Source organism: Cheilinus undulatus, linkage group 13, assembly GCF_018320785.1.
Source record: "Cheilinus undulatus linkage group 13, ASM1832078v1, whole genome shotgun sequence".
NCBI classification, from domain to species: domain Eukaryota; kingdom Metazoa; phylum Chordata; class Actinopteri; order Labriformes; family Labridae; genus Cheilinus; species Cheilinus undulatus.
This window is the reverse complement of record NC_054877.1, coordinates 46,896,224-46,920,308: the sequence shown is the minus strand read 5'-3', so window position 1 is coordinate 46,920,308 and position 24,085 is coordinate 46,896,224. Positions and strand designations below refer to the sequence as shown.

Below are 24,085 nucleotides of genomic sequence, written 5' to 3'. Positions count from 1 at the left end.
AAATGATTTATTCATGATACTTTTCACCAAGTTAACCACTTTTTTTGACCCATGTAGACACTTCTTTTGACACATTTGACACATTTTGGAACTTTTTACCACATCTGACCCATTTTTGCTACCTTTTGGTCACTTTTGCTTTTGTTTTGCCAAAGATTTTTCATCATTGCTTTAACCCCCTTTTTTACCACCTTTTTTGCAACTCTCCCCCATTTTCGCCACTTTCTCGCCAATTTTTGCCCACGTTTGACTTTGTTTGGACACATTGTTGCCAAACTTTACCACAGTTTTTTAAATCACTTTTAATCCATTTTTTGCCACCTTTTCCATGCTTTTGCTATTGTTTGACCTTTTTTGCCAACTTAAGCAAAATTTTCTAAATCACTTTTGACCCTTTTGACACTTTTTTTGACGCTTGTAACACATTTTGCCAGGTTTTTGACACTGTCAACCCATTTTTGCCCCTTTTGCCCATTGTTTGTCCACTTTTTGCCCGATTTTGCCATTTTTTTCATCACTTTTAAAATAATAATAATAATTTTTAATTTTATAATTTTACCACATTTTTCCTGTGTTTGGCCACTTCTTGCCCAATTTTGACACATTTTTTCATCACTTTTAACCTGTAATTGCCCTTTTTCCTGCATGCAGTCTCCCCCCGGCATCTGGACCAACCCAACAGGTCCTGGACACTCAGCACACAGTGAGCTGGATCAGGTCCAGGAAAGCATTCCAGGTGCTCATAAAAGTGCAGCTCCTGTGTCAGGCAGCTGACCCTTCTCTCCTTGCTCTCCTGAGCACGTCAGCATTCGACTCACTGTCTAACAACGATACCCAAAGATGTGTCAAAGACAACTTATCACAACGGAGTCCAGTTTGGCCCCTCAGTCAATGTCCAGGCCTCAGACGAGTGTAGTCAGACCGGAGGGACCATGGACTGAAAGAATCTGACTTTCATCCACACGCTCAGATACCAGGAACGCCACGCTGTCTTAGTCAGCAACCCACTGCCCATGTGCGAGTCCAAGTCTGGGGTTGATCTCAGAATTCGCTGTCATGGGATCGACGGATTACGCTGCCAAGGTGGGTGAACTGCTCCACAACTTCCACCCTCTCACCATCCACAGACAGAGTCAATGGCAGCATCCAAGGCATCCTCAAAAACCTGGATCTTGGTTTTGGTCCAGGAGACTGACATTCCTGATGCTTTAGCCTCCTCACTCAGCAAGTTAAGAGTCCCAAAAGGACACCTACAGTCTCTATAGGGTCACAGCATCATCAGCAAAAGGCATACTGTATGTCCAGATGTGGTTCCTCCAGCATTCACACTAAAATTGCAATAACTGCAAGAAATCCTACGCAAACAAAACATGCCATGACATTTAGCTTTACTATTCACCTTTATCATGTGTGAGTTTCATCAACTTATCATGTTTAGTTTTGACTTTAGAGCCATTTGTGTGGGACCTAAAAAGATGTAAAACTGCATTGTGCAAGTTCTAGAGGAAGCAGGAAGTTTGAGACAATGATTGGTCAGATGCTGTGATGTCACTTCTGTGACACTGATTGGTCTTCAGTGATTGGCTGAGAAAAATCAAACTGGTTCTTCTGTATTACAGAGAGTTGGAGGGAGGCCATGAAGGAAGTCAGCTGGAGTGACCATACATGGCTCCAGGCACACAAAGGGACAAAAGTGAGTCCTAAAAACGCCATAAGCAACAACTGACCATTGCAACTGACCTCTAAAATCTAGGTGGTTCAGCACTGAGTCATAGTGGACATCTGCAGAGTTTGACAAAAATCCCTGCAAGCATTCATGACATTTACAGCAACAGCCTGGACGGCTTTATGGGGAGCAAACAGGAGTCATACTGCCTCTGGCCTCTGCAGTCGCCAAAACAAAGGCGTAAAAATAAGGTATGACAGTGATGTGGACAAACAGGATAAACACAGAAATATGAAGACATCACCTTCGGTTATTTTCATGAAAAGACAGACTGACAGAGATATACGCCAATCCTGAGGGAAATTCAAGTGAAAAGATGAGGAATACATACGAGAGCTCAGAGAAGTCGGTCATCTGGATTTTAGCCATGCGAGCCAAGATCTCCATCAGGTGGAGGCCTTCGTCTGTCTGCAGCCCACTGAGGAAGAGGAAGAGGAGATACAGAGGAAGGAAAGAGAGGAAATTTAAATTTGTCCACTTAAAAACCTCAGTTTCTTTATAATGGAGCCAATCTATCTCATTAATAATGTAGTCAGTGCAGCAGACATATCAGTTAGAAACCTGAATGCAGCAGAAGACATGTTAAAGTTTAAGGTCTCTAAATTCAATAGTTTTTGTCCTGACAGGAATAGGGCTGGGCAATTCATCGCAAATGAGATGAAATCACAACATGGATACTGCAATTTACAAATTGCAGATGTTGCAATATTGCTTTAACCTCAAATAAGTCAAAAAACCAGTTTAAGTGTCATGTTTTTAATGGTTTACAACATTTGTCTTATTCATGTTTTATGTATGTTTTTATAGATTAAAACAAGTGACATACAAATACTAATTCCCATTTCATAAAGCAACTGATATCAAGTTTGCAATATGAACAACAATATTTGTAATTAGATCAGTGTTACTCAACCCTGCTCATCCAAAGAGCCAAACTGTTGAAAAATACCTTGGCAAGAGCCACAATCTAAGCGGTAAAAAGTAGCAAAAATGGCTTAAAGTAGCAATAAAAATTAGTTAAAGATAGCAAATATGGTCAAAAAGCAGCAAAAATGGATGAAAAATGGGGAAAGAGTCAGAAAGTAGCAAAAATGGGTGAAAAGTTACAAAGAAAAAAGGGTTACATGTGGCAAAAATAGGTCAAAAAGTGGCAAAAATGAGTGAAAATGGGCAAAAGGCAGTCAAGAGTGGCAAAAAAGGGCAAAAGATATAAAACAATTGGTATCTAATGGGTAAGGATGCTTAAATGGGTGAATATCGAAAAAAAATGGGAAAAAGGGGAAAAATGGGATAAAAATGACAAAAATTGAGTAAAAAGTGGCAAAAGGAATTTTTTAAAAAAGGGGGAAAAATGGGGGAAAATTGGTATTTAATAGCAATATGTAGCTTAAATGGGTGAAAAATGGCAAAAAAAACATGGTGTAAAAGGGCAAAAATGGGAAAAAGCAGCAAAAAGAAGAGGCATAAATTGGATAAAAGGAAACAAGTGTTAATTAATGGCAAAAATAGAATAAAATGGGCAAAATGTCACAGATAAAATGGTGAAAAGGGCAAAAATTGGGAAAAAGTGGCAGTAAGAAGTGGCAAAAATGGACAAAAAGTAGGAAGAGTGGTATTTAATGACAAAAGGTAGCTTTAATGGGTGAAAAGTGGCAAACAATAGTAAAAGGGGCAAAAAAAGCTTCCCTTTTTTTAAGGTTTTCTGGGTGAAAAATATATTTAAGATTAAGACATAAAAGAGCCACAAATAATCATTAAAGAGCCACACGTTGAGTATCACTGAATTAGATGTATTTCTTAATCATTTTGCCCTAGCTCATTCTAATATTGATGAAACTTAGCGTTAGTTCGTGTCATACCCCTAGCCGCGATTGGCTGATAGCCCGCTGACACCAATTATTGCCTCCCAGTTCCCACAGCCAATCACAGCTCTTTCTCTCACCACAGCGATCCTTTTAAAGATGACATACTGCTGCTGGCAAAACCTCACCCCCTCCACCCCAGCCTCCTCCTTCATAGCTTAAAGCATGTTTCACCCTCCTTTTCAGATTCATGCTACGATGGATTAATTGCTTCTAAATAATTTTACTGTTTTCAGTGCACACTGTCATAACTGTGGGGGTTTAAAGCTACGCACTCCCTGGAAAGTCAACACCTGCTGCTTGACCAACCCAGTCTTTTGGGCTGAGCCTTCTCCGCCAGGTGAAACTGTAGTAGATCTGTTTTGCAATAAAACGGTTGAATGATGAGATTGTTTCTGACTAAATACAGGTTATAACAAAGAATGATGTATTGCTCAAATTTGTTGAAAAATACTCAAGATGATGAACCTAATAATAATCACATGTTAAATTGCAATCACAATGCTGGGGAAAAAATCATCACAATTAGATAATTTTTGCAAATCGTTCAGCCCTAGACAGGAAACATTTTTTTAAGCATGAAACTAAAGGCGTAAATTTTCATTTCTCAGGAGATTACAATGAGAAATAATTTTGTTGAAGATGCAAATCATTTCTGTACTCGTGCATCCTGATTCCGCTGAGTTGTTTGTGTGGGCTGTGAGTAGAAAAAAGGACAAGTATTTAGAGGTCTAGAGGTTAAAATATCCACGTCTGTGTGAGATGGGGAGCAGGTGTTTCCCTCCAGCTGTGATGAATCACTCTGTCTCCCTCCTCCTCACAGACTACAGGTGGAGGTGATGAAGAGAAAACACCAGGAGGCTCCTACAATCAGCTTTTGTCTCTGTCTACAGCTGCTGTTCTCCACTGGTGTTTGTAGTTTTTATTTCTATCACGTCTTTGATTGAGAAGGGTTCGAGGTTCTCTATCAGATTTCTACACAATAATGCCAAATAAATCAGATATATCATGTAGAAAAAGTGAGTGCATAAATATCTATTCTCTTTAGAGTGACTGACCTAAGGTCCAGCCAATTGGTGCTAGAAGTCTCAACATGTTCATCAGTATTCCTGGCTACCATTACACCATGAAGACAAAAGAACACTCCAGAGAAAAGTTCATTGAAAAGTATAAGTCAGGAGATGGGGAAAAAAAAAAACATTTCGATATAGAAATATATCGCAAAAGCGTAACGGAGACACTTTGTCTGCATTTACAAGTCACGGGACGTGACGTACTGGGTCACATGACCAGTCACTCCGAGACAACATGGCGCGGTGCGTGTGGACAGACCAGGAGACGATATTTTTCTTATCATCATACTTCTACCCTTATTCATGGCTTTGGCCATACTTACTGACTTTACCTCTGAACTTTCATCCGTTGCCTTCGTCTTTTGTTCAAAATTATCAAGGCAACCGCCGTAGATGTAACTAAAACCGTACCAACACACGACAGGTTTTGAGTGTCAAGCTTCCCTGCAGCGGATTCACGCGAGGTGAGATTTTACAAGAATTTCAAGGCCTATGCCCAAAACTCTCTTTAATGGAAAGGCATTCAAAGCGCAATTGTACTTAATCGAAATTTAAGAAATATCGGTTTTATTTTGTGAAAACTGCAATGGAAACCCAGCTAGATATACTTTATTGTCCCTGAGGGGAAATTTGCCTTGGGCAGTAGTGCAACGTACACAGCTCAAACATACACTGATGTACAAACATCAAGATTAGGAATAAAATACAGAGTCTGTAACACTATATAAAGTGCCTGAGAGCAAACAACATCATAGAAGTTCATACAATAAATACTGACAATTCCAACTTCCACACTGCAAGAAAAGCATTGAATATACATGCAAAAAAAGGACATCACACATTACCAGCTAGACAACCTACCACAGAGAGCGCCCACCTGCAGGCAGGTTCCAGGAAGGTATAGCACTTCTGAATACAGAGACTAGGGAACATTAGGGACTGCAGTCCGTTTTTTGTTGAGCAGTGTGATTAAGGTAGGAATGAAAGAAAATTTTAAACAATTGCTTTTATATTTAAATGCTCTATAGCATCATGCTGTGGGGATGTTTCTCAGCAGCATCATGCTGTGGGGATGTTTCTCAGCAGCATCATGCTGTGGGGATGTTTCTCAGCAGTACCATGCTGCGGGGATGTTTCTCAGCAGTACCATGCTGTGGGGATGCTTCTCAGCAGCATCATGCTGTGGGGATGTTTCTTAGCAGCATCATGCTGCGGGGATGTTTCTTAGCAGCATCATGCTGCGGGGATGTTTCTCAGCAGCATCATGCTGCGGGGATGTTTCTCAGTAGCATCATGCTGCGGGGATGTTTCTCAGTAGCATCATGCTGCGGGGATATTTCTCAGCAGCATCATGCTGCGGGGATGATTCTCAGCAGCATCATGCTGCGGGGATATTTCTCAGCAGCATCATGCTGTGGGGATGTTTCTCAGCAGCATCATGCTGCGGGGAAACTTTTTTATTTATTTATTTATTTTTTGTTGAAGGCAAGCCAAATTTAAGTGCAACTGAGCAAACATAACTCAATGAAAGTACAGCATAGAATAACAGTAAATCATTAAGCAATGATTGACTGATTTCACTTTGCACTTGTCTAAACTTTTATTTTCAGTATGGGTTTTAAGATCATAAATTGTATGTTTAAGTGCTCAAATTCTCTGACTACTAGCTCATAAAAAACACAGCAGTACCAGCAGAAGAGACAGCCTTCATTGGTGGAACAGTGGCAGGATAAAGGTGTAAACAGGTGGATGCTGAGAGCATTTTTGCTCAGAAGAAGGAGGGTGATCTTTTATGAAATTTATGAAGAGACTTGCTCTCTGGTGCTTTTCAAAGTCTAAGAGTGTCAGTTTTTTCCCCATGTTGTGGTTGATGCAGTGTTATGCATTTTGAGTCAAGGGCGACTCTGGTGTTTTTTTGAAGTTCAGCGATCTCACAGGAATGTCAAGAGACTCTTTAGAGAGTGGCTGTAAAGGGTAAGAGAGAAATCTGCTGAGGACGCTGAAGACTGAGATCTTCAACTCTGCTGCTCTTCACCTTCGATGAGACAAACCCAGCTCCTGACTGTTTCAGAGTTAGAGGACGTTTCTCCTCACTGGAGCTCAAACTGTCCTCTGCAGAGAGATAAGTATAGAGGCTGGTTTAGTGACAACCAATATTTGGAAGTCATCTATTAGTGGCTCGTTGCTTTATTTGTGGAAAAAGTTTTAGACAAACTTTTATTACCAGTATAATCTTAAAGACCCTGTAAAGTGAAAATAAATCTGTGTTTAGGTCTTGTTGTATGACAGGTCACTGTGTTACAAACCCCTAAATAAAATTTCAGTCAACATCTCTAAGTTTATCAAATTAAGCTTCAACATCATGAAAAATGAGGCAGTAAAATCTGCTCCAGGATGGTGTGTCTCCTGGATAAGCTGAAGCCACGCCCCCTCAGGAGAAATACAATCCTCTCAGATTTTAAAACGGTTACAGTCTGAATGTTGTCAGTTTACAGCAACCATATTCCAACATGTCTAGTGTGTTTAGACAAAAAATGAAGGATTTCACTTTACAGGGTCTTTAAAATAAATGTGACAACAAAAAACTAGGCGTCTGACGCTGTTTTCGAAGCACCATCATGAAAAATCTCAAATCTTAGCAAATTTTTTCAACTATGTTCTTGTCAAAAATAAACCCTTGTGTGTTTTAAAAAGCCTCTGACGAGTCTGGAGATGTGTTAAATGTCTGAAAAGGAGATGTTTATCTAGATCTGTCAGGTGAATGAGGCCTAAACTAAGTGTTAAGAGGTATTTGTGACTAGAAATGAGATGGACCAGTTTGTTTGGCACATAACACTCTTGAATAGATTTCCAGGGAGGCATAACAACCAGAGACCTAACAGCAGCTAATTTAAGTCAAATTATAACATTCATGAATCAGGAACAGTCAGTGTTAATTTTATTGACTAAAACTCTGACTAAAACTATTCATCAACAGCCAAAAACTAGACTAAGATTAACAAAACTAGATCTGTGATGACTTAAACTGACAAAAACTAACTTTAGTTTTCATCAAGATGACTAAAACTAGACTAAAATTTAATGTAGCTTTTGTCCGACATTCAAAATCAGTGCTAGTTCTCTACTGTGGGTAAATCTGTCAAAACCAATGCAGCTGAATCTATTCTGCCTCTCAGCTGTAGAAAGCAGGGACCCCAGGTTTTATCAGAGTGCACAGAACACACAAACATGATCTGGTAGCAGATTTAGGCAAGAAAATAAATGCTTGGACTAAAAGGAAAGACTTAAATGACTTAAAATGCATTTCCTTACAAGACGAGTAAAGAAGAATGTTGTTTTAGCTCCTAATCATCACATTTGGATGCTAAAGAATAGAACATCAGTGGTGGTCTCACACGGTCTTGATGGAAAATACAGAGTCTGGCCGGTCCGAGGTGACACTGAGTAAAACGCTCTTGATCCCAAGACAAGACCAAGACATTCAAAATGTGCTCTTGTGACCAAAACTTGGTGTCATTTGGAGCAGAACTACATCCACTTTAGAACTATCTGAAGAGCCCGACCAATTGATCGGGGGCTGATTAATCGGGCTGATTATAGTGTATAACAGATTAATCAACACTGGCCACTATGTAGCCGATATACTAACTTTTTGCTGCCGGGGAATTCTGTCACTCTGATCCTGTGTGTCCCTGCTGGACTCAGCCCAAGTGCCTGGCCCCTCCCCCTCACACACAGACTTCAGCAGCAGCTCTCCCCAACTCATGCCCCGTTTATACGACAACATTTTGCTTCGTTTTCCGTTTTCGTTTCAAAAAAGTTCCACGATCAGACGGCAACGTTTTCAAAACGATTTCCGTTCACACGAGACTGCGGGAAACACTAAAAACGATGTAGTACACATGCCAGGCCAGTAGATGGCGGTGTGATTTTTGTGCCTGCACCAGATTCTGACTCAACCCATATGCCCTTCAACGGTGTACGGGTCGAGTCAGAATCTGGTGCAGTCACAAAATATGTTCCGCTGATCCAAGTGATGGTGAAGTAAATCAACACTTTGTTGGAGAAGTACAGTTAAATTCAAAAGAGCGAGGAGCACGAACAGTTCACTGGTGTCGGCCATCTTTGTTTTAGGCTTCCCATCCATGCATGCGTTATAAGCCTGCTCACTTGTGGATATTTACTGCAGCCGCAGTGCGCATGTTCGTTTTCAGAAAGTGCCGTTTTCCCTGTTTACATCCCTAAGCACTCACAGGCAGCCCAGTCCTCGTGCAGCAGTCCCTCTCAGCTGCAGTCAGACTCACTCGGCCGCAGCAGAGAAGAGGAGTAAGACAAAAGAAACAGTAGGAGAAACTGCATTTTGTTTTACTCCATGGTAAGCTGTGACTTTATAAAACAATGTAACACTAAACTTTAGTGCATAAACAATAATGCCCTCATGGAAACACACTGTTAGGGCACGTCAAGAAGAGCATGCTCGTTTTTTCACAGAAGTTTTAGAGAGCGTATTACAGCGTTTTAATGTTGTCTAAGTTGCATCTTTGTGAAATAAACAATGATGAATGCAACACATGTCCACGTTTGTGTTCATGTACAGTATGTATCCTGTGTATATCAATGATATCAGCTTTCTTTAGCCCCCAGTATTGGTATCGGCATCGGCCCCAAAAATCCCGTATTGGCTCTAATCTGATTTTCTGAGTACTGTGACTGTTTGTCTGGTTTATTTAATTTGAATGTTACTGAATTCCCTCTTCTCCTCTCACTGCGCCTTCTGTGTTTGCACACTGTCCTGCAGTCTCATGCCCTTATGTGGGCATAAAAGGGGTGTTTCTTTATGCACATGCTTCCAGCTTACAAGCTCCTGGCCTTTATCAACTTAAGAACACAGGAGAGAACGATTCAGCAGTTTAAGAACGCCTCATGAATCCCGCGTAAGTTTCTCTGAGAAACTTTATCAACAATGAAGTCCGTAGACACTACCAGAGGCATGTAATATTACGGCACCTTGTCAGCTGACATGATTCTGTTGCTTCTCTGAACATTTTTGCCCGTTTTACCCCTCTTCATTCTGAATAAATGCATGTTGTCTATGAGGGGACAGGAACAGCAACGTGTCTGTTCATTATTATTACATAAATGCTGCTTTAAATGATTGATAAATGTGATTTAGACACGTTGAGAGCACATTTAAAGGAAACCAAACAGCCCGTTTATTCCACAAAGACAACTTTATGAAAGCAAAGAAGCTTCAAGGGTAAGACTACTCAGCACGACAAGCTTTTCAGGAGTTTTCCGTCATTTTACAAACTAAAGTTTGACCTCAACAACGACATCACAAAACGCTCTCTTCCTGAATAGCAGTCATTTACAGCTTTTTCTTTTTGTGCTCCCATGAACGACAAGTGACAGGGTGAGGGGAGAGAAAAGAAAAGGGACATGCCACAAAAGCCTTCAGCCAGAATTACAGCTGAAACGACGTGTAGACAAGAAGTCTGAAAAACCCAACAGCACAGCGACCATTTTCTAAAGGTCTTCGATCTCAAACTGGAGCAGAGAAATCAATTTAAAAATCACTCTGCCCTTGGTGTGAATAAGAATGAAGGAAAAATACAGCCTGCAGTGTCCTCTCTGTGCATCCTTGGTTATATCAACTTGTCCAGTATAAAGGCCGGTTCACGTTTTTGTCCGTAATGACAAAAAGAGAGCAGAGGATTTGTATTTCCTTCGTCTCATATCTCCTCGACTTTCAGCTGAAGAAAAATGTAGAGAGAAAATGTGGTTTTCATGCTCCGTTCTTAATAAAGACCAGAAGAAAAGACGTTAGATCCAACGTCTGGGATGAATAGGACAACAGAAGCAGATCTGACACTTCCTTTATGGTTTGTTTTGTTCACTTTTTCCACCCTGCTGGTGGAAAAACAAAATTTATACTTCTATCTTAATGGAAAGTTTGAATTCATACCAAGATGTCTGCATCCATCCTGATATCCAAACAGGGCTGATCTGGGCTGAAAATGTCGCCGGACTAAAAAAGTTTTCGAGCAGACTCCATGCAGAGGAGGAGGAATAGGGCATTGTTTTAACATCTTTATTAATCAATCATTGTCGGAACAATTTGCATTTTTAGCAAAAACAATACAAAGAAACTCTTCAATGTCAAAGTGAATTAGTAGAAATTATGTCATGTAAAGTAAGTGCATAAATCTTCACTCCCTTTAAAGCAGCATTACTCAACCCTGCTCAACCAAAGAGCCAAATTGTTGAAAAATACCTTTGCAAGAGCCACGATCTAAGTGGTGAGAAGTGGGAAAAATGGCTTAAAGTGGCAATAAAAATAAGTTATAGGGGAAAAATGGACAAAAGGCAGGAAAAAAGGGTGAAAAGGGGCAATATCGACATAAAATGCTAAATACTGGGTTAAAAGGGACATAAATGGGGAAGAAAAGGTGGCAAAATTGGCAGAAAGTGGCAGAATTTGGGTGAGAAGTGATAAAAAATCAGATACAGGTGGCAAAAATGGTCAAACCGTGGTAAAAACATGGCAAAAAAGAGTGAAAAGTGACAAAAATGAGCAAACAGCAGTGGCATTTAATGGCAAAAGGCAGCTTAAATGGGTGTAAAGTGTCAAAATAGCAAAAAAAATGCAAATAGTAAAACGCTGGATAAAAGAGTCAAAAACGGGAATAAATGGGCAAAAAGAAGCAACAAAAGTGGGTTTAAAGCAGTAAAATGGTGAAAAATGGCAAAAAAAAAACCCTGCTAATAAGGGCAATGGAAATATACAGACAAATGAAAAAGTTGACAATAAAGCCAACTATATCAGCGTGGGAAACACTCTGATTAATGTGACTTGCAATGGATAGTTTCTGAGCTCAAAGTTTCCCTTTATTTAAGGTTTCTGAGGGAAAAGTACTTCAAATTAAGACATAAAAGAGTCACAAATTATCACAAATGAGCCACATGTGGCTCTGGAACCACACGTTGAGTACCACTGCCTAAAAGTGACAGACCTAATCGGTGCTAGTAGTCTCACTATTAAGGAAATAGGGATCACCTGAGTGCAGAGAATGTGGCTGTGTCTCAGTTTTTAGTATAAAAACACCTGTGTCTAGAAGGTCAAATCACTGGTTGATCAGTATTCCTGGCTACCATTACACCATGAAGACAAAAGAACGCTCCAGAGAAAAGGTTATTGAAAAGTCAGGGACGGGTACAAAAACATTTCCAAGGCTCTGAACATCCCCCAGACTTCAGCTCAATCCATCATGAAGAAATGAAGGAATATGTCACATGTAAATCTGCCTAGATCAGACCGTCCTCACAAACTGAGAGAGCGTGCAAGAAGGAGACTAGTGAGAGAGGACACCAAGACACCTATGACTACTCTGGAGGAGCTCCAAGCTTCAGCAGCTGAGATGGGAGAGACTCTGCAGACAACAACTGTTGGCCGGGTTCTTCACCAGTCAGAGCTTTATGGGAGAGTGAAGAAGAGACACTGTTGAAGAAATCTCAGATTCATTCTAGAGTTCACCAAAAGGCCTGTGGGAGACTCCATGGTCAAGAGGAAGAGGAGACCAAAACCATTTTTGGCCATCAGACAAGATGCCAAACTGCACATCGTCACAAACACACCATCCCCACTGTGAAGCACTGTGGCAGCATCATGTTGTGGGGATGCTTCTCAGCAGCAGGCTCTGGAAGGCTTGTAAAGGTAGAGGGTAAAATGAATGAGGGCAAAGTATAGGGAAATCCTGGGGGCCAACCTTCTTTCAGTCTGCAAGAGAGATACGGCTTAGGAGAAGCCCAAGCTTCCAGCAAGACAATGAGCCAAAGTATTCAGCGAAAGCTCCACTGAAATGGTTTACCTATCCACTCAGGGTTGTGATTGCAGCCAAGGTGACTCTACTAAATACTGACTTTAAGTTATTGTTATGCAGTCACTTAGTTTACATATTTCTATCTAATTAGCATTACTTTGTAGAAATCAGTTTTTACTTTGACATTAAAGGGGTTATTTGTAATTTTCGTCAGAAAAGTGAAACTATATTGAATATGATGGATTAATAAAATCACCAGGCGTGAATGGTTTTTGTAGGTTATGTATGACGTGTGTTCTATCGAATATTTGAACCATTCTATCCATATATTATCAGCAGCTTCACACTCACTCAGTGTCGGTGATGACGTAGCCGAAGACATCTTCATCGCCCTTCTTCTTGCCAGGTTTAACGTCCAGCTGCAGCTCAGGAACCTGAACCTTCTTCTTGTGCGGCTCCTCGTACACTAACGAAGCAGGAGGGGGCGCCACCTCCTTGATCCAGCCGTGCACCTCTGACAACTCCTCCACGGACTGGGTGGCGTCTTTCTTCTGCACCGTCACCCCCGCCTCGCTGGTCCGGCTCTGGACGTTTTCTAACCCCACTAGGTGGCCCCTGGGTGACTCCATGGAAACGTCATTACGAGTTCTTGATGACGGAGAGTCGATGGATGTTTTGTCCAGGTAGGCGAGGAGTTTGGTGAAGAGATTCTCAGGCTGGAGGAGGAAAGTCAAATAGGAAAGATGGTTGTTACATATAAATGTAGAAGCTTTGCTTTTAATAAAACCCAGTACAAGTGCCCACACCACCATAATTATATCAGTGCTGCACAGGAAACATGCTGGTTTAAGGCAGTGTTACTCAACCAAAGAGCCAAATTGTTGAAAAATACCTTTGCAAGAGCCACAATCTAAGTGGTAAAAACTGGCAAAAATGTCTTCAAGTAGCAATAAAAATAAGTTAAAGATGGCAAAAATGGTCAAAAAGGGGCAGAAATGGGGAGAAAAAAAGAGGAAAATAGTCAGAAAGTAGCACAAATGAGTGAGAAGTTACAAAAAAATGAGTGACAGGTGGCAAAAATGGGCAAAAATAGGAAACAAATGGTATTTAATGGCAAAGGATGCTTAAATGCGCAAAAATGGTGAAAAGGGCAGAAATGGGATAATAGTGGCAAACAGTGGAGGCAGAAATGGGGAAAAAGAAAACAAGGGGTATTTAATGGCATAAGGCAGATTAATTGGGCAAAAAGTGGCAAAAATGTGATAAATGTGGCAGAAAGAAGTGGCAAAATGGGCAAAAACTGGCAAATGGGGTATTTAATAGCAAAAGGTAGCTTAAATGGGCAAAAAATGGTGAAAAGGGCAGAAATGGGATAAAAGTGGGCAAAAAATGGGAAAAAATGGGCAAAAAAAGTAAATGGATGAAAATTAGAAAACAAAATGGGAAAAAGGGCAAAATCGGGAAAAGTGGCAAAAAAAGGAGGCAAAAATGGTGAAAAAGGAAACAAGTAATATTTAATGGCAAAAGGTAGTGTAAATGGGCAAAAAGTGGCAAAAAAAGGGCAAAAAAGGGCAAAAAATTGGGAAAAAAAAGGGTATTTAAAAACAACAGGTAGCTTTAATGGGCGAAAAGTGGTAATAAGGGCAAAAATGGGATAAAAGTGGTTAAAAGTCATGGCAAAATGGGCAAATAGGAATCTAGTGGTAAATAATGGCAAAAAGGCAGCTTAAATGGGCAAAAATTAGAAAAAAGTGGTAAAAAGAGGAGGTAAAAATGGGGAACAAAGGAAACAAGTGGTATTTAATGGCAAAATGTAGATTTATTGGGCAAAAAGTGGCAAAAAAATGGTGAACAAGTGGTATTTAATGGCAATAGCTATCTTAAATGGGTGATAAGTGACAAAAAATGGGGAAAAATGGGAACAAATGGTTTATAATGGCAAAGGAAGCTTTAATGGGTGAAAAGTAGCAAAAAAATGGTAAAAAGGAGCAAAATTTTTCCCTTTTTTAAGGTTTTCTGGGGGAATAATATTTTAAATTAAGACATAAAAGAGCCACATGTGGCTCCAGAGCCACACGTTGAGTATCGCTGGTTTAAGAACTGATTTAAAATTCTTAACATAAAAGCATAATTGTTGTGGATCTTAAGGCTTAAAAAGAATCAGTTCCCAGCAGATGGGTTCCATGATTTGTTTGGATTGGATGTTGCAGATATTTGGTTGAAACTTCTGCAGACAGCACATAAAGTTATAAAAGAACTGAGAGTAACTGGATGTGATGAGGAATGATTCAAACAACTGGACCTTTGGACCAGTCAGAGACTAATGAGTTTGTGGTAAACCTCCATAAATTACAGGAGCAGACATCAGCCTTGACTAATGGCGCATTGTTCAATCAGGATCTTTTGTTTCACAGCTCAAAGTGAAGCGGTGGGAGTTTTTCTGATGTTGGCGATCGAGCATGAGGAAATAATTGCCAGCCAAACTGTCAGAGTTCACACTGAAAGGTTTTATAATACCCCATTATTCCTTTGGAGCTAGCTTTTAGGGTAATTGCTTTTCTTGTCAAGATTAAAAAAGTCAAATGGTACCTGGGTCAAATACTTTATTTCAACAGACGTCTTCTAACCAGCCAACAGGAAAAAGGAATATATACTAGGAAGGAACATTTAAAACATCTCTTCATACCTTAAAGCACCTTGTCTGATCAGACACGGAGCTTAAAACCATTCCTCAATTCACTCTGAGTTAAACAAGTCCCTGAAGTGAGGATCTACAGCTGGAATGAAGGTTAGCATGAAAGAAAACAGTTAACTACTCTCTTTTCTGCAACATAAAGTGGTGAATCCCATTTTTTCTAGCCTGAAGTTACAGCTCAGACTAAGAAGACTAACATAAGATTTTCTGTCTTCACTGTACAGCTGTAAAAGTTGCTTTGACTCCAACAAAACCAACTTAAACACTAATAAGTATTCTAACTGTAAATATCAAAAGCCAATGTTAAAAATTTTGGTTTCAAGGTTATGTCATTTAGCCAAGGTTACTTAATTTCCTAAGTAACAACAGATGGATGGATGGATGGATGGATGGATGGATAGATGGATGGATAGATGGATGGATGGATTATGGATGGACGGACAGATAAATAGATGGATGGATGGATGGATGGATGGATGGATTATGGATGGACGGACAGATAAATAGATGGATGGATGGATGGATGGATGGATTATGGATGGACGGACAGATAAATAGATGGATGGATGGATGGATGGATGGATTATGGATGGACGGACAGATAAATAGATGGATGGATAGATGGATGGATGGATTATGGATGGACGGACAGATAAATAGATGGATGGATGGATGGATGGACGGACAGATAAATAGATGGATGGATAGATGGATGGATGGATTATGGATGGACGGACAGATAAATAGATGGATGGATGGATGGATGGATGGATTATGGATGGATGGACAGATAAATAGATGGATGGATGGATGGATGGATGAATAGATGGATGGATGATTGGATGGATGGATGGATGGATGGATGGATGGATGGATAGATGGATGGATAGATGGATGGATGGATTATGGATGGACGGACAGATAAATAGATGGATGGATGGATGGATGGATGGATTATGGATGGACGGACAGATAAATAGATGGATGGATGGATGGATGGATGAACAGACAGACGGACGGACAGACGGACAGACGGACGGACGGACGGACGGATTGATGGATGGATGGATGGATGGATGGACGGACGGATGGACAGACGGACAGACGGACGGACGGACGGACGGACGGACGGATTGATGGATGGATGGATGGATGGATGGACGGACGGATGGACGGACGGACGGACGGACAGATAAATAGATGGATGGATGGTTGGATGGATGGATGAATGGATGAATAGATGGATGGATGGATGGATGGATGAATAGATGGATGGATGATTGGATGGATGGATGGATGGATGAATGGATGAATAGATGGATGGATGGATGGATGGATGAATAGATGGATGGATGATTGGATGGATGGATGGATGGATGGATGGATGGATGGATGGATGGATGGATGGATGGATGGATGACCTCTTCTCTTCTCTGTTTTCTGAGCAGTACAGGATGAAACTTTGATCCACTTATAAAACTGGAGTCCTATCAGATTACTTAGTGTGGGAATAGATTAATAATTAAAGTGCAGTGTTTTTAGCTCAGAGGTTTTGAAGATGCTCTGATTGCTTCTCTCCTGCTACTAAAGAGGACTTCATTGTTCATCTTATTTTATCATTTACAGATATTGAAACTTGCCTCATTTGAACATGGCTGAAACTCTTTGTCTCTCAGTCTCCTGCTGCATAAAAAAATCCAGAAACTTTCTGAAAGCAGACCGACTTTCTACACCCAGAAATGTAAAATGCTTCAAGAACATTGAGTTTCTGTGAAATCACAGCTCAGTCTTTCACCTTCCGTACCACGGTCGATGTCAAACACAAAATGAAGTTCTTCAGAGAGCTCGATGCTGCGGGGTTCATTTCCCTCTCATGCAGAGGATTACATAACTCTGAATAATGTCAGACATTTCTCTGACATTTTCAGGTTTCTAACACAAACTCCATGCTTACCTCGTCCTTCACACTCTGCTCCTCTCCATCCGTGTGGCGCTCTGTTGAGGAGAGAAGGGGGGATGAATTCAGGATTTTTTATGGTGGGCACAGAGAACAATAACTGGAGAGAACATTTATCTTGAAAGTTAGAAAGTGTCTTATTTAATAGTAGAGACTGAAGTTTTCTGCTGCAGGGATTACATTTCTCATACATTTGCAGATTCTAAAGGAAGCAACAAACAACGTTTGAAATACTCTTTGAGCATTTTGCAAGTTTTTATTTGGCATTTTTTGCACTTTTTGGCAGCAAGTAAAATGTATAAAGCACCACAAAGCAAACCAAATCGGTCATGAGTTTTGTGCAGAGCAGTCATGTGATCCTGATGACCTTCAGATGGGGGTCAGGAAGTAAAAAGCAGCAGTTTGCAACACAAAAAGGAAAGTCATTGCATTAAAGCTGAAAATGGAGCTGCATGCTGCAGTTATCAGAAAATCCCTACACTTTAAAAAAAAGAGATTTTTCCCCTGGGTTAACTGATTTACCTGGCATGGAGGCAATCTTTTTCACAAATGGCTCAATCCTGCAGACCTCCGTGTGGCTGGTTTCACAGGTGGATGTCCACCAGATTAGAATATTATCAGCCAAATTATGCCAATTACTAAACAAGTAAAACGCCAATAATTACATATGTATTATGTTATGTAACATACATGACATGTGGTTATAAATATGTTTTTCTTTATTAGCACACTGATAAAGTCAGGGGCAGAATAAAAGAGGAGCTGGGGTGGAGGAGGCCTGTAAAAAGAGGCTTGCAGAAGGAGCACTTTAAATATGGCAGCATGAGTGTGATTAGCCAATAGTGTGCTTAGAATGAATCAGCTGGCTGTCAGCGGAAATTCTGGCTTGATTTCTTAGGTGTGCCGTGGGCAAAGATTGAAAACCACTGGTCTAAAGCAGTGGTTCTCAACCTTTTCAGCCCACGACACCCAGAATAAAGGTGCCAGAGACCGGGCCCCCCACCGTACCTGAAGCTGGCTGAAACCAGGAACATTCAAAAGTAGTCGTGTGCAGACAAGGCCGTCTTTAAGAAGGGATAAAGGGGGAGGGTTCTGGGACCCAGCAAAACTAGGGGCCCATGGGGGTCAACAAAACCTTGATCCAGTGTGAAGTTAAGCTGTGATAACCATATTTTATATTTTACCTGAATAATAACCGCTCTTATCAAAGAAACAAATATCTTTATTTGTTCATTTAGCCTTTTTTAGATGAAAATAATTGTTAAAAACATAATTTAAATAGGTTTAAAATTGGTTAATAATGGCAAAAAAAGGTGAAAAGGTGGTGAAATTGTTTTTTTAAAGAACATAAATGGGTTAAAAGGGGCAAAAACTTGGAAAAAAGTGGCAAAGTAAACAGAAACGCGTTAAATTGGCAAAAATGGGCACAAAAAGTGGTAAAGGGGGATTCAAAGGTGCTGAAATGGCTTTGCAGTGCAGAAACTTGGTGGAAATTAGGTGGAATGGGATGAAAAGTTGTCATAAACAGGCAAAAATGGGTTACTGTGGGAACTGTGGTTAAAATAGGCAAAAAGGGTGAAAAAAGGGGCTAATAGTGGCAATAATGGGTTAAGAGAGGCAACAACAGGCAGAAAGGGGCAATAATTGGTTTAGAAGTGGCAAAAACAGGCAGAAAAAATGATAGGAAGGGTTTATAATGAACAAAATGGGTTTTAAGTGGCAAAAATGTGCAAAAATTGGCAAAATTGGTGTTAAAAAGTGATGAAAAAGGGTTAACATTTGGTAAAATTGGTCTAAAGTGGCAACAGTGTTATCTGTTGTCGAGAATCCTTTAATATAACCTTAAAGTTGTTTTACTCCGACCTACGTCCTGTTCAGTGCTGGGGTAGTTTCTACGTAGGTAGCGCATGGCTAATTTAGGAGGTAAACCATGTGATCAACATGGATAAGTTCAAACAAAGCCCACCTCAGGGGGACTTTAGAGCTACTGAAAACTATCATCCATGCATATAACAAGGAAGCATGTGAAAGCTGGCAAGTGCATCAGTAATGTGGTTTAAAAACTTTGCAGAAATAAAATATACCCTAGGTAAATTTAGGGAAAGTTTGTTGGTATTGAAAAATAAATACCACTCAATCCTAATGAGAGCATTTCCTAACTCTGCCCCTTTAGACCTTGGATGGATTTTTTTTTTCGAAGATTTATTCTGGGCTGTTGTGCCTTTACTGATAGAGGAGGACAGCGGACAGAGCCGGAAACGGAAAAGAAAGCAAACCCGGGCCGCCTGTTTACATGGTTGGCCTTAAACCACCAGACCAGAGGTTCTCAACCTTCTCAGCCTGCTACCCCCAAAACAAAGGTGCCAGAGAGCAGGGACCCCCACTGTACCTGAAGGTGGCTGAACACAGCCATGCACATTCAGAACAGTCATGTGGAGACAAGGCGGCCCATTAGGGGGGAGAAATGGGAGAGCTTTCTGAGGCCCAGCCAAACTGGGGGCCAGCAAAATCATGGTGCATTGTAAAGTTAAGCTGTGGTGTTTTATATTTAACCTGAATAGTAACAACTCTTATCAAACACATTTTAATTCATTTATGTAGTTAGAAGCCCTCTTATAAAATGTAAATCCTTTTCTTAAAAACAGAAATGAAATATGTTAAAATAGCTAAAATTGGTTCATATTGGCAAAAAATGGTGGAAAAGGTGGTAAAATTAGATTTTAAAAGTAGCAGAAATGGGTTAGAAATGCCAAAAATTTGATAAAAGTGGCGAAAAATAACCAAAAAAGGCAAAAACTGGTTAAAGTGGTGAAAATGGGCATATTGGGTGATGACTGGAGACCCCCTCTCAGTGTCTGGCGACCCCAACTGGGATCCCGACCCCAATGTTGAGAACCCCTGCACTAGACCATCTGCGCCCTGGTGGGAGGGTTTCAATCCATGCCTGCTGTTGCTTCTTTGTGAGCTTGTTGAACTTTTGTTGCCTGAATGTGTCATTACTTTCAGGGCTTAAAAGATGCTCATGATTGCTTTTGTCTCGATTTTAACATGAGTGAAGTAATCCACCGTGTTAGAGTTCCCACATGTGACTTTTGGTGCTGCAAAAATAAATACTGTGCACAAGGTTTAAGTACTTTAAACACTATTTTAAGCTTAAAGAGTCTCTTGGCTATTATGTGGATATTTTTTACAAACCCCAAGTGGGCTTTAATTTTGTTTTGCGTATGAATGCTTTAGTCCAGCCACTCTCCTAGATCACTGGATGCTGCAGTGGCAGTGATGGCTGAGCTTCTGGAACTTTGTCCATCTCCACACAGGATCTCTGGAGCTCGGTCAGAGTAACTATCAGGTTCTTGTTCACCTCTCTCACTAAGGCCTTTCTACCCTGATTGCTTAGTTTGCTCTAAGAGGAGATGCCAAGTTTCTTCCATGTGAGATGTCTGGAGGCCACTGTGCTCTTAGGCACCTTCAGTGCAGCTGACATTTTTGTAGCCTTCCTCAGGTCTGTGCCTGTCAACGATCCTGTCTCTGAGCGCTGCTGACTGGTCCTTTGCCCATGGTTTGGTGTTGGATATGCATTTTTTCAGCCATAAGGCCTTCTATGGAGAGGTGTATGCCTTTCCAAATCAGCAAAGATCCAGAGAAATGGAGGGAACCTGAGTTACATCTACAGTGTTTTTGCAAAGGGTCTGAATGCTAATGTCAATGTGATATTTCAGTTTTTTAACTTTCTGCCCTCAGCTCTCTCCTCTCGCCTGTGGTGCAAATATGTTCAGAGGTCTCCAAGGATTCTGGACCATTAAAACTGGCCGTGTTTCTACTGAGCTGAACATAAAGACTATTAATCCAACCATTGATTTTCATGTTACAGTCTCACAGAGGCTGTTTATGAGCTCCACATTTATGTTGTAGCAGCTCTTTTATTGTGTTAAATCCTTGTGTAATTACCTTGAAGTGCTGAAGGTGCTGTTGCAGCGCCCCCTTGTGGCTTCAGTGTTGGAGTATTTTCTAGTAACTTCTCTTCTTCATTCTGGACAGTCTCCTCCTCTTCTTCCTCCATACTTCTCTGCTCCTCTCCCACGTCTCTCGGTCCAGGTCTAGCCCTGGTCACGCCCCTGTTCAGTCCCTGATCCTGGTCGACAATTTGCAGAGCGTCAGCGATCAGGCTGGACAGCTGATCCAGGTCCTGCTGAGTCAGCTCGTCTACATCCACGTGCTGTCTGCCGACGTTCTTCAGGACCTTCTCGATGAACCGCTCTGGAGAAGACGCAGAAGTGAGAGGAGAGTGAGTGTTTGCCTATCTGAGAGACAATAAGAGCATGTGATTGGATTAAAATTGTTGACTAATACATCTTTTAATCACGTACCATCCACAGAAGTCAGAGGGTCCTTCACTGGAGCCCCCTGAATCCTTCCCGTCTTCAGAGGCCTGGGTTTTAAGGTCTCTGTTTTGGGTCCAGAATTGTCCATTCCGCTACTATAGAGGGGCCTCAGGCGGGCTGAGGGGGCCTCCTCACCGTTGTCGGCAGGACTCGGCCCCCCTTGGTGCAGGGACAGATGCCCAGAGAGATACTGCCTCAGGGCCCCCAGGAGAAGGTCACCTTCAGCCTGTGTGGAGAGAAGCTGGTCAGGTGGAGGTCTCTGCTTCTGCAGAGAGAGGAGGGGCGAAACCGGAGCAAAGCTGGAGGGAGACGACCTCTGAGAGGAAGCCATGGAGCGGTAGAAGTCTGCAGGGACGTCCGCTTGGAAACGGTCACTCTGGAGGAGACAAGGAAAGTAAAGATGAGCTCAAAGATAAAAGGATTAGGGATGAAATGATCACATTTAGGGCCAAATCAGCCTGAAATCAGTAGATGCATGGCTTTAACAGGGATTCACAGTGTTGGGTTCACATGTTTTAACTGATATCCAATAAGCTGAGGGGTGAATTTTTATTAAAAATCAGGCCTTTCGAACAAACGTTTAATTTTGAGGAATAAAGATGCACAAAGAAATGTAGAAAACCAAGAAATAGGAGTTTTTGGAGAAATTTAATTTGAAATGTTTTAGCATTTTCATGGAAATGTGAAATTTGTTTGAAAGTTTTGGGATTTGTTTGGAGATTTTCAGGCATTTTTATGAAAATGTAAAAAAAGCATTTGAAATTTGGTGGGCTTTGATTTGAATTCTTGGGAGAATTTGCTTTGAAATATTTTAGGATTTTTCATGGAAATCTGGGAAATTAATTTGCAAACTTTTGGGAATTTGATTTGATTGAATATTTCAAGTACATTTTAAGGAAAGGTTCAAGGAAAGGAAAAAAAATCATGACATTTTCAGAGAATGTTTTTGAAGTTTGCGTGTTTTTTTCTGCCGTTTTCACAACCGAGTGTGAGGCGTCTGGGATGAGAATCAGCACCTACAAATCTGAGGCCATGGTCCTCAGTCAAAAAAGGGTGGAATGCCCTCTCCAGGTTGGGAATGAGATCCTGCCCCAAGTGGAGGAGTTCAAGTATCTCTGGGTCTCGTTCATGAGTGAGGGAAGAATGGAGCGGGAGATTGACAGGCGAATCAGAAGCGTCAGCAGTGATGCATCGGTCTGTCGTGGTGAAGAACGAGCTGAGTTGAAAGGCGAGGCTCTTGATTTATCGATCGATCTACGTTCCTACCCTCACCTATGGTCATGAGCTGTGGGGTGTGACCGAAAGAACGAGATCACGGATACAGGCAGCTGAAATGAGTTTCCTCCGGGTGTCTGGGCTCTCCCTTAGGCCAGCCACACACTACAGGATTTTAAGCCCGATTTGGGACAAGATTTGCCTCCCCCCGACGATTGTGGGGGCGTATCCCGACTGGAGTCCCGTCGCAAACTAAATTTGTCCGAGTAGTCTGCACTTGTGTGGTGTCACCACGATTAATTTACTGCTCCAAATCAGGTCGTAGCCTCCCAAACCCTGAATCGTAAATATCAAACATGTTTGATATTTATTATTCAAGGTCGTATTGCCGCTGACGGAGTACCCAAAACAACCAATGAGAGCGAGCAGACTGGGTAGCGTCACCAGAGGAATCATACGTACTTTCACTGCTCACAACCATAAACACAACTGTACCTTAATTTCAGCTGTGATTTCGTCCTGAGTCTTTCCCTTGTTTTATGATTCTTGCTGCACCTGTAACGCATGCCTGGACACTCTGTTGTGGAGAGACAGCAAGATGGTATCAACAAACATCCGTGTTTTTTTTTCTGAAGTCACGTGATCACGCGAGGTTGTAGGCAGGTCGGCAGGTGTGTGGTCTCCAGTGATCTGACAGCCTGGCTAAGAAATTTTGACTATATTTTCTTCATATTTTTTAGGTATTTTCACAGGAATTTGGGAAATGTATTTGTACATTTTGGGGGTTTGATTTGGAAATTTGTGGTTGGGGTCCTCTGAAATTTACGAGGATTTTAATGGAAATTTCAGACAATGTATTTGAAAGTTTGGGGGATTTTTTCCACTATTTCTGTTTTTGGGGAATTCTGTGGCACTTTATGGGCAAATCTACCAACTACTAAAGTACTGATTTCTACCTTTAAAAATAAAAACAGCTGATGCGTTATTTTGATAAAACATTTCTAAATATCATTTTTTTTCACATTTCTCTAATTATAATCACATTTTTGTTGTTCTAAAAGGCGTACATTTATCTGAACTGGTTTCAAGGTTATGGACTCAAAAATTTTAAAACTAAACAATATCAAAACTTCATAATTAATGGTTCAAACCTGTTAGTTTGATAAATAATGCCATGTTGAGGATGTTCAGTTCAGCAGAATTAATGATACAGGGACCCCAAAATGAAATGTGCTTGTGTGAGGGTGCTAGGACGTCTTTTTGGAACTTTTTAACTACAAATTTAAGAAAAATCGATGCTGATGATTAAGAGATGCTGCTCACATGATTTGCATTAAAAAGATGTGCATTAATTT

At 40.9% G+C, this 24,085-nt stretch overlaps 1 protein-coding gene across 1 annotated transcript in view; it reads right to left on the bottom strand.

The window, feature by feature from the left end:
• The window catches only part of LOC121519630 (receptor-type tyrosine-protein phosphatase N2-like), a 361,356-nt gene that overhangs the window by 277,077 nt on the left and 60,194 nt on the right, over positions 1 to 24,085 (bottom strand). The window contains exons 6-10 of the mRNA XM_041802418.1: positions 21,501 to 21,891; positions 21,082 to 21,390; positions 17,131 to 17,171; positions 12,833 to 13,197; positions 2,058 to 2,144 (exon numbers count right to left, since the gene is read on the bottom strand). Of these exons, the coding sequence (XP_041658352.1) occupies positions 2,058 to 2,144; positions 12,833 to 13,197; positions 17,131 to 17,171; positions 21,082 to 21,390; positions 21,501 to 21,891 (1,193 nt within the window). The remainder of the gene's footprint in view (positions 1 to 2,057; positions 2,145 to 12,832; positions 13,198 to 17,130; positions 17,172 to 21,081; positions 21,391 to 21,500; positions 21,892 to 24,085) is intronic.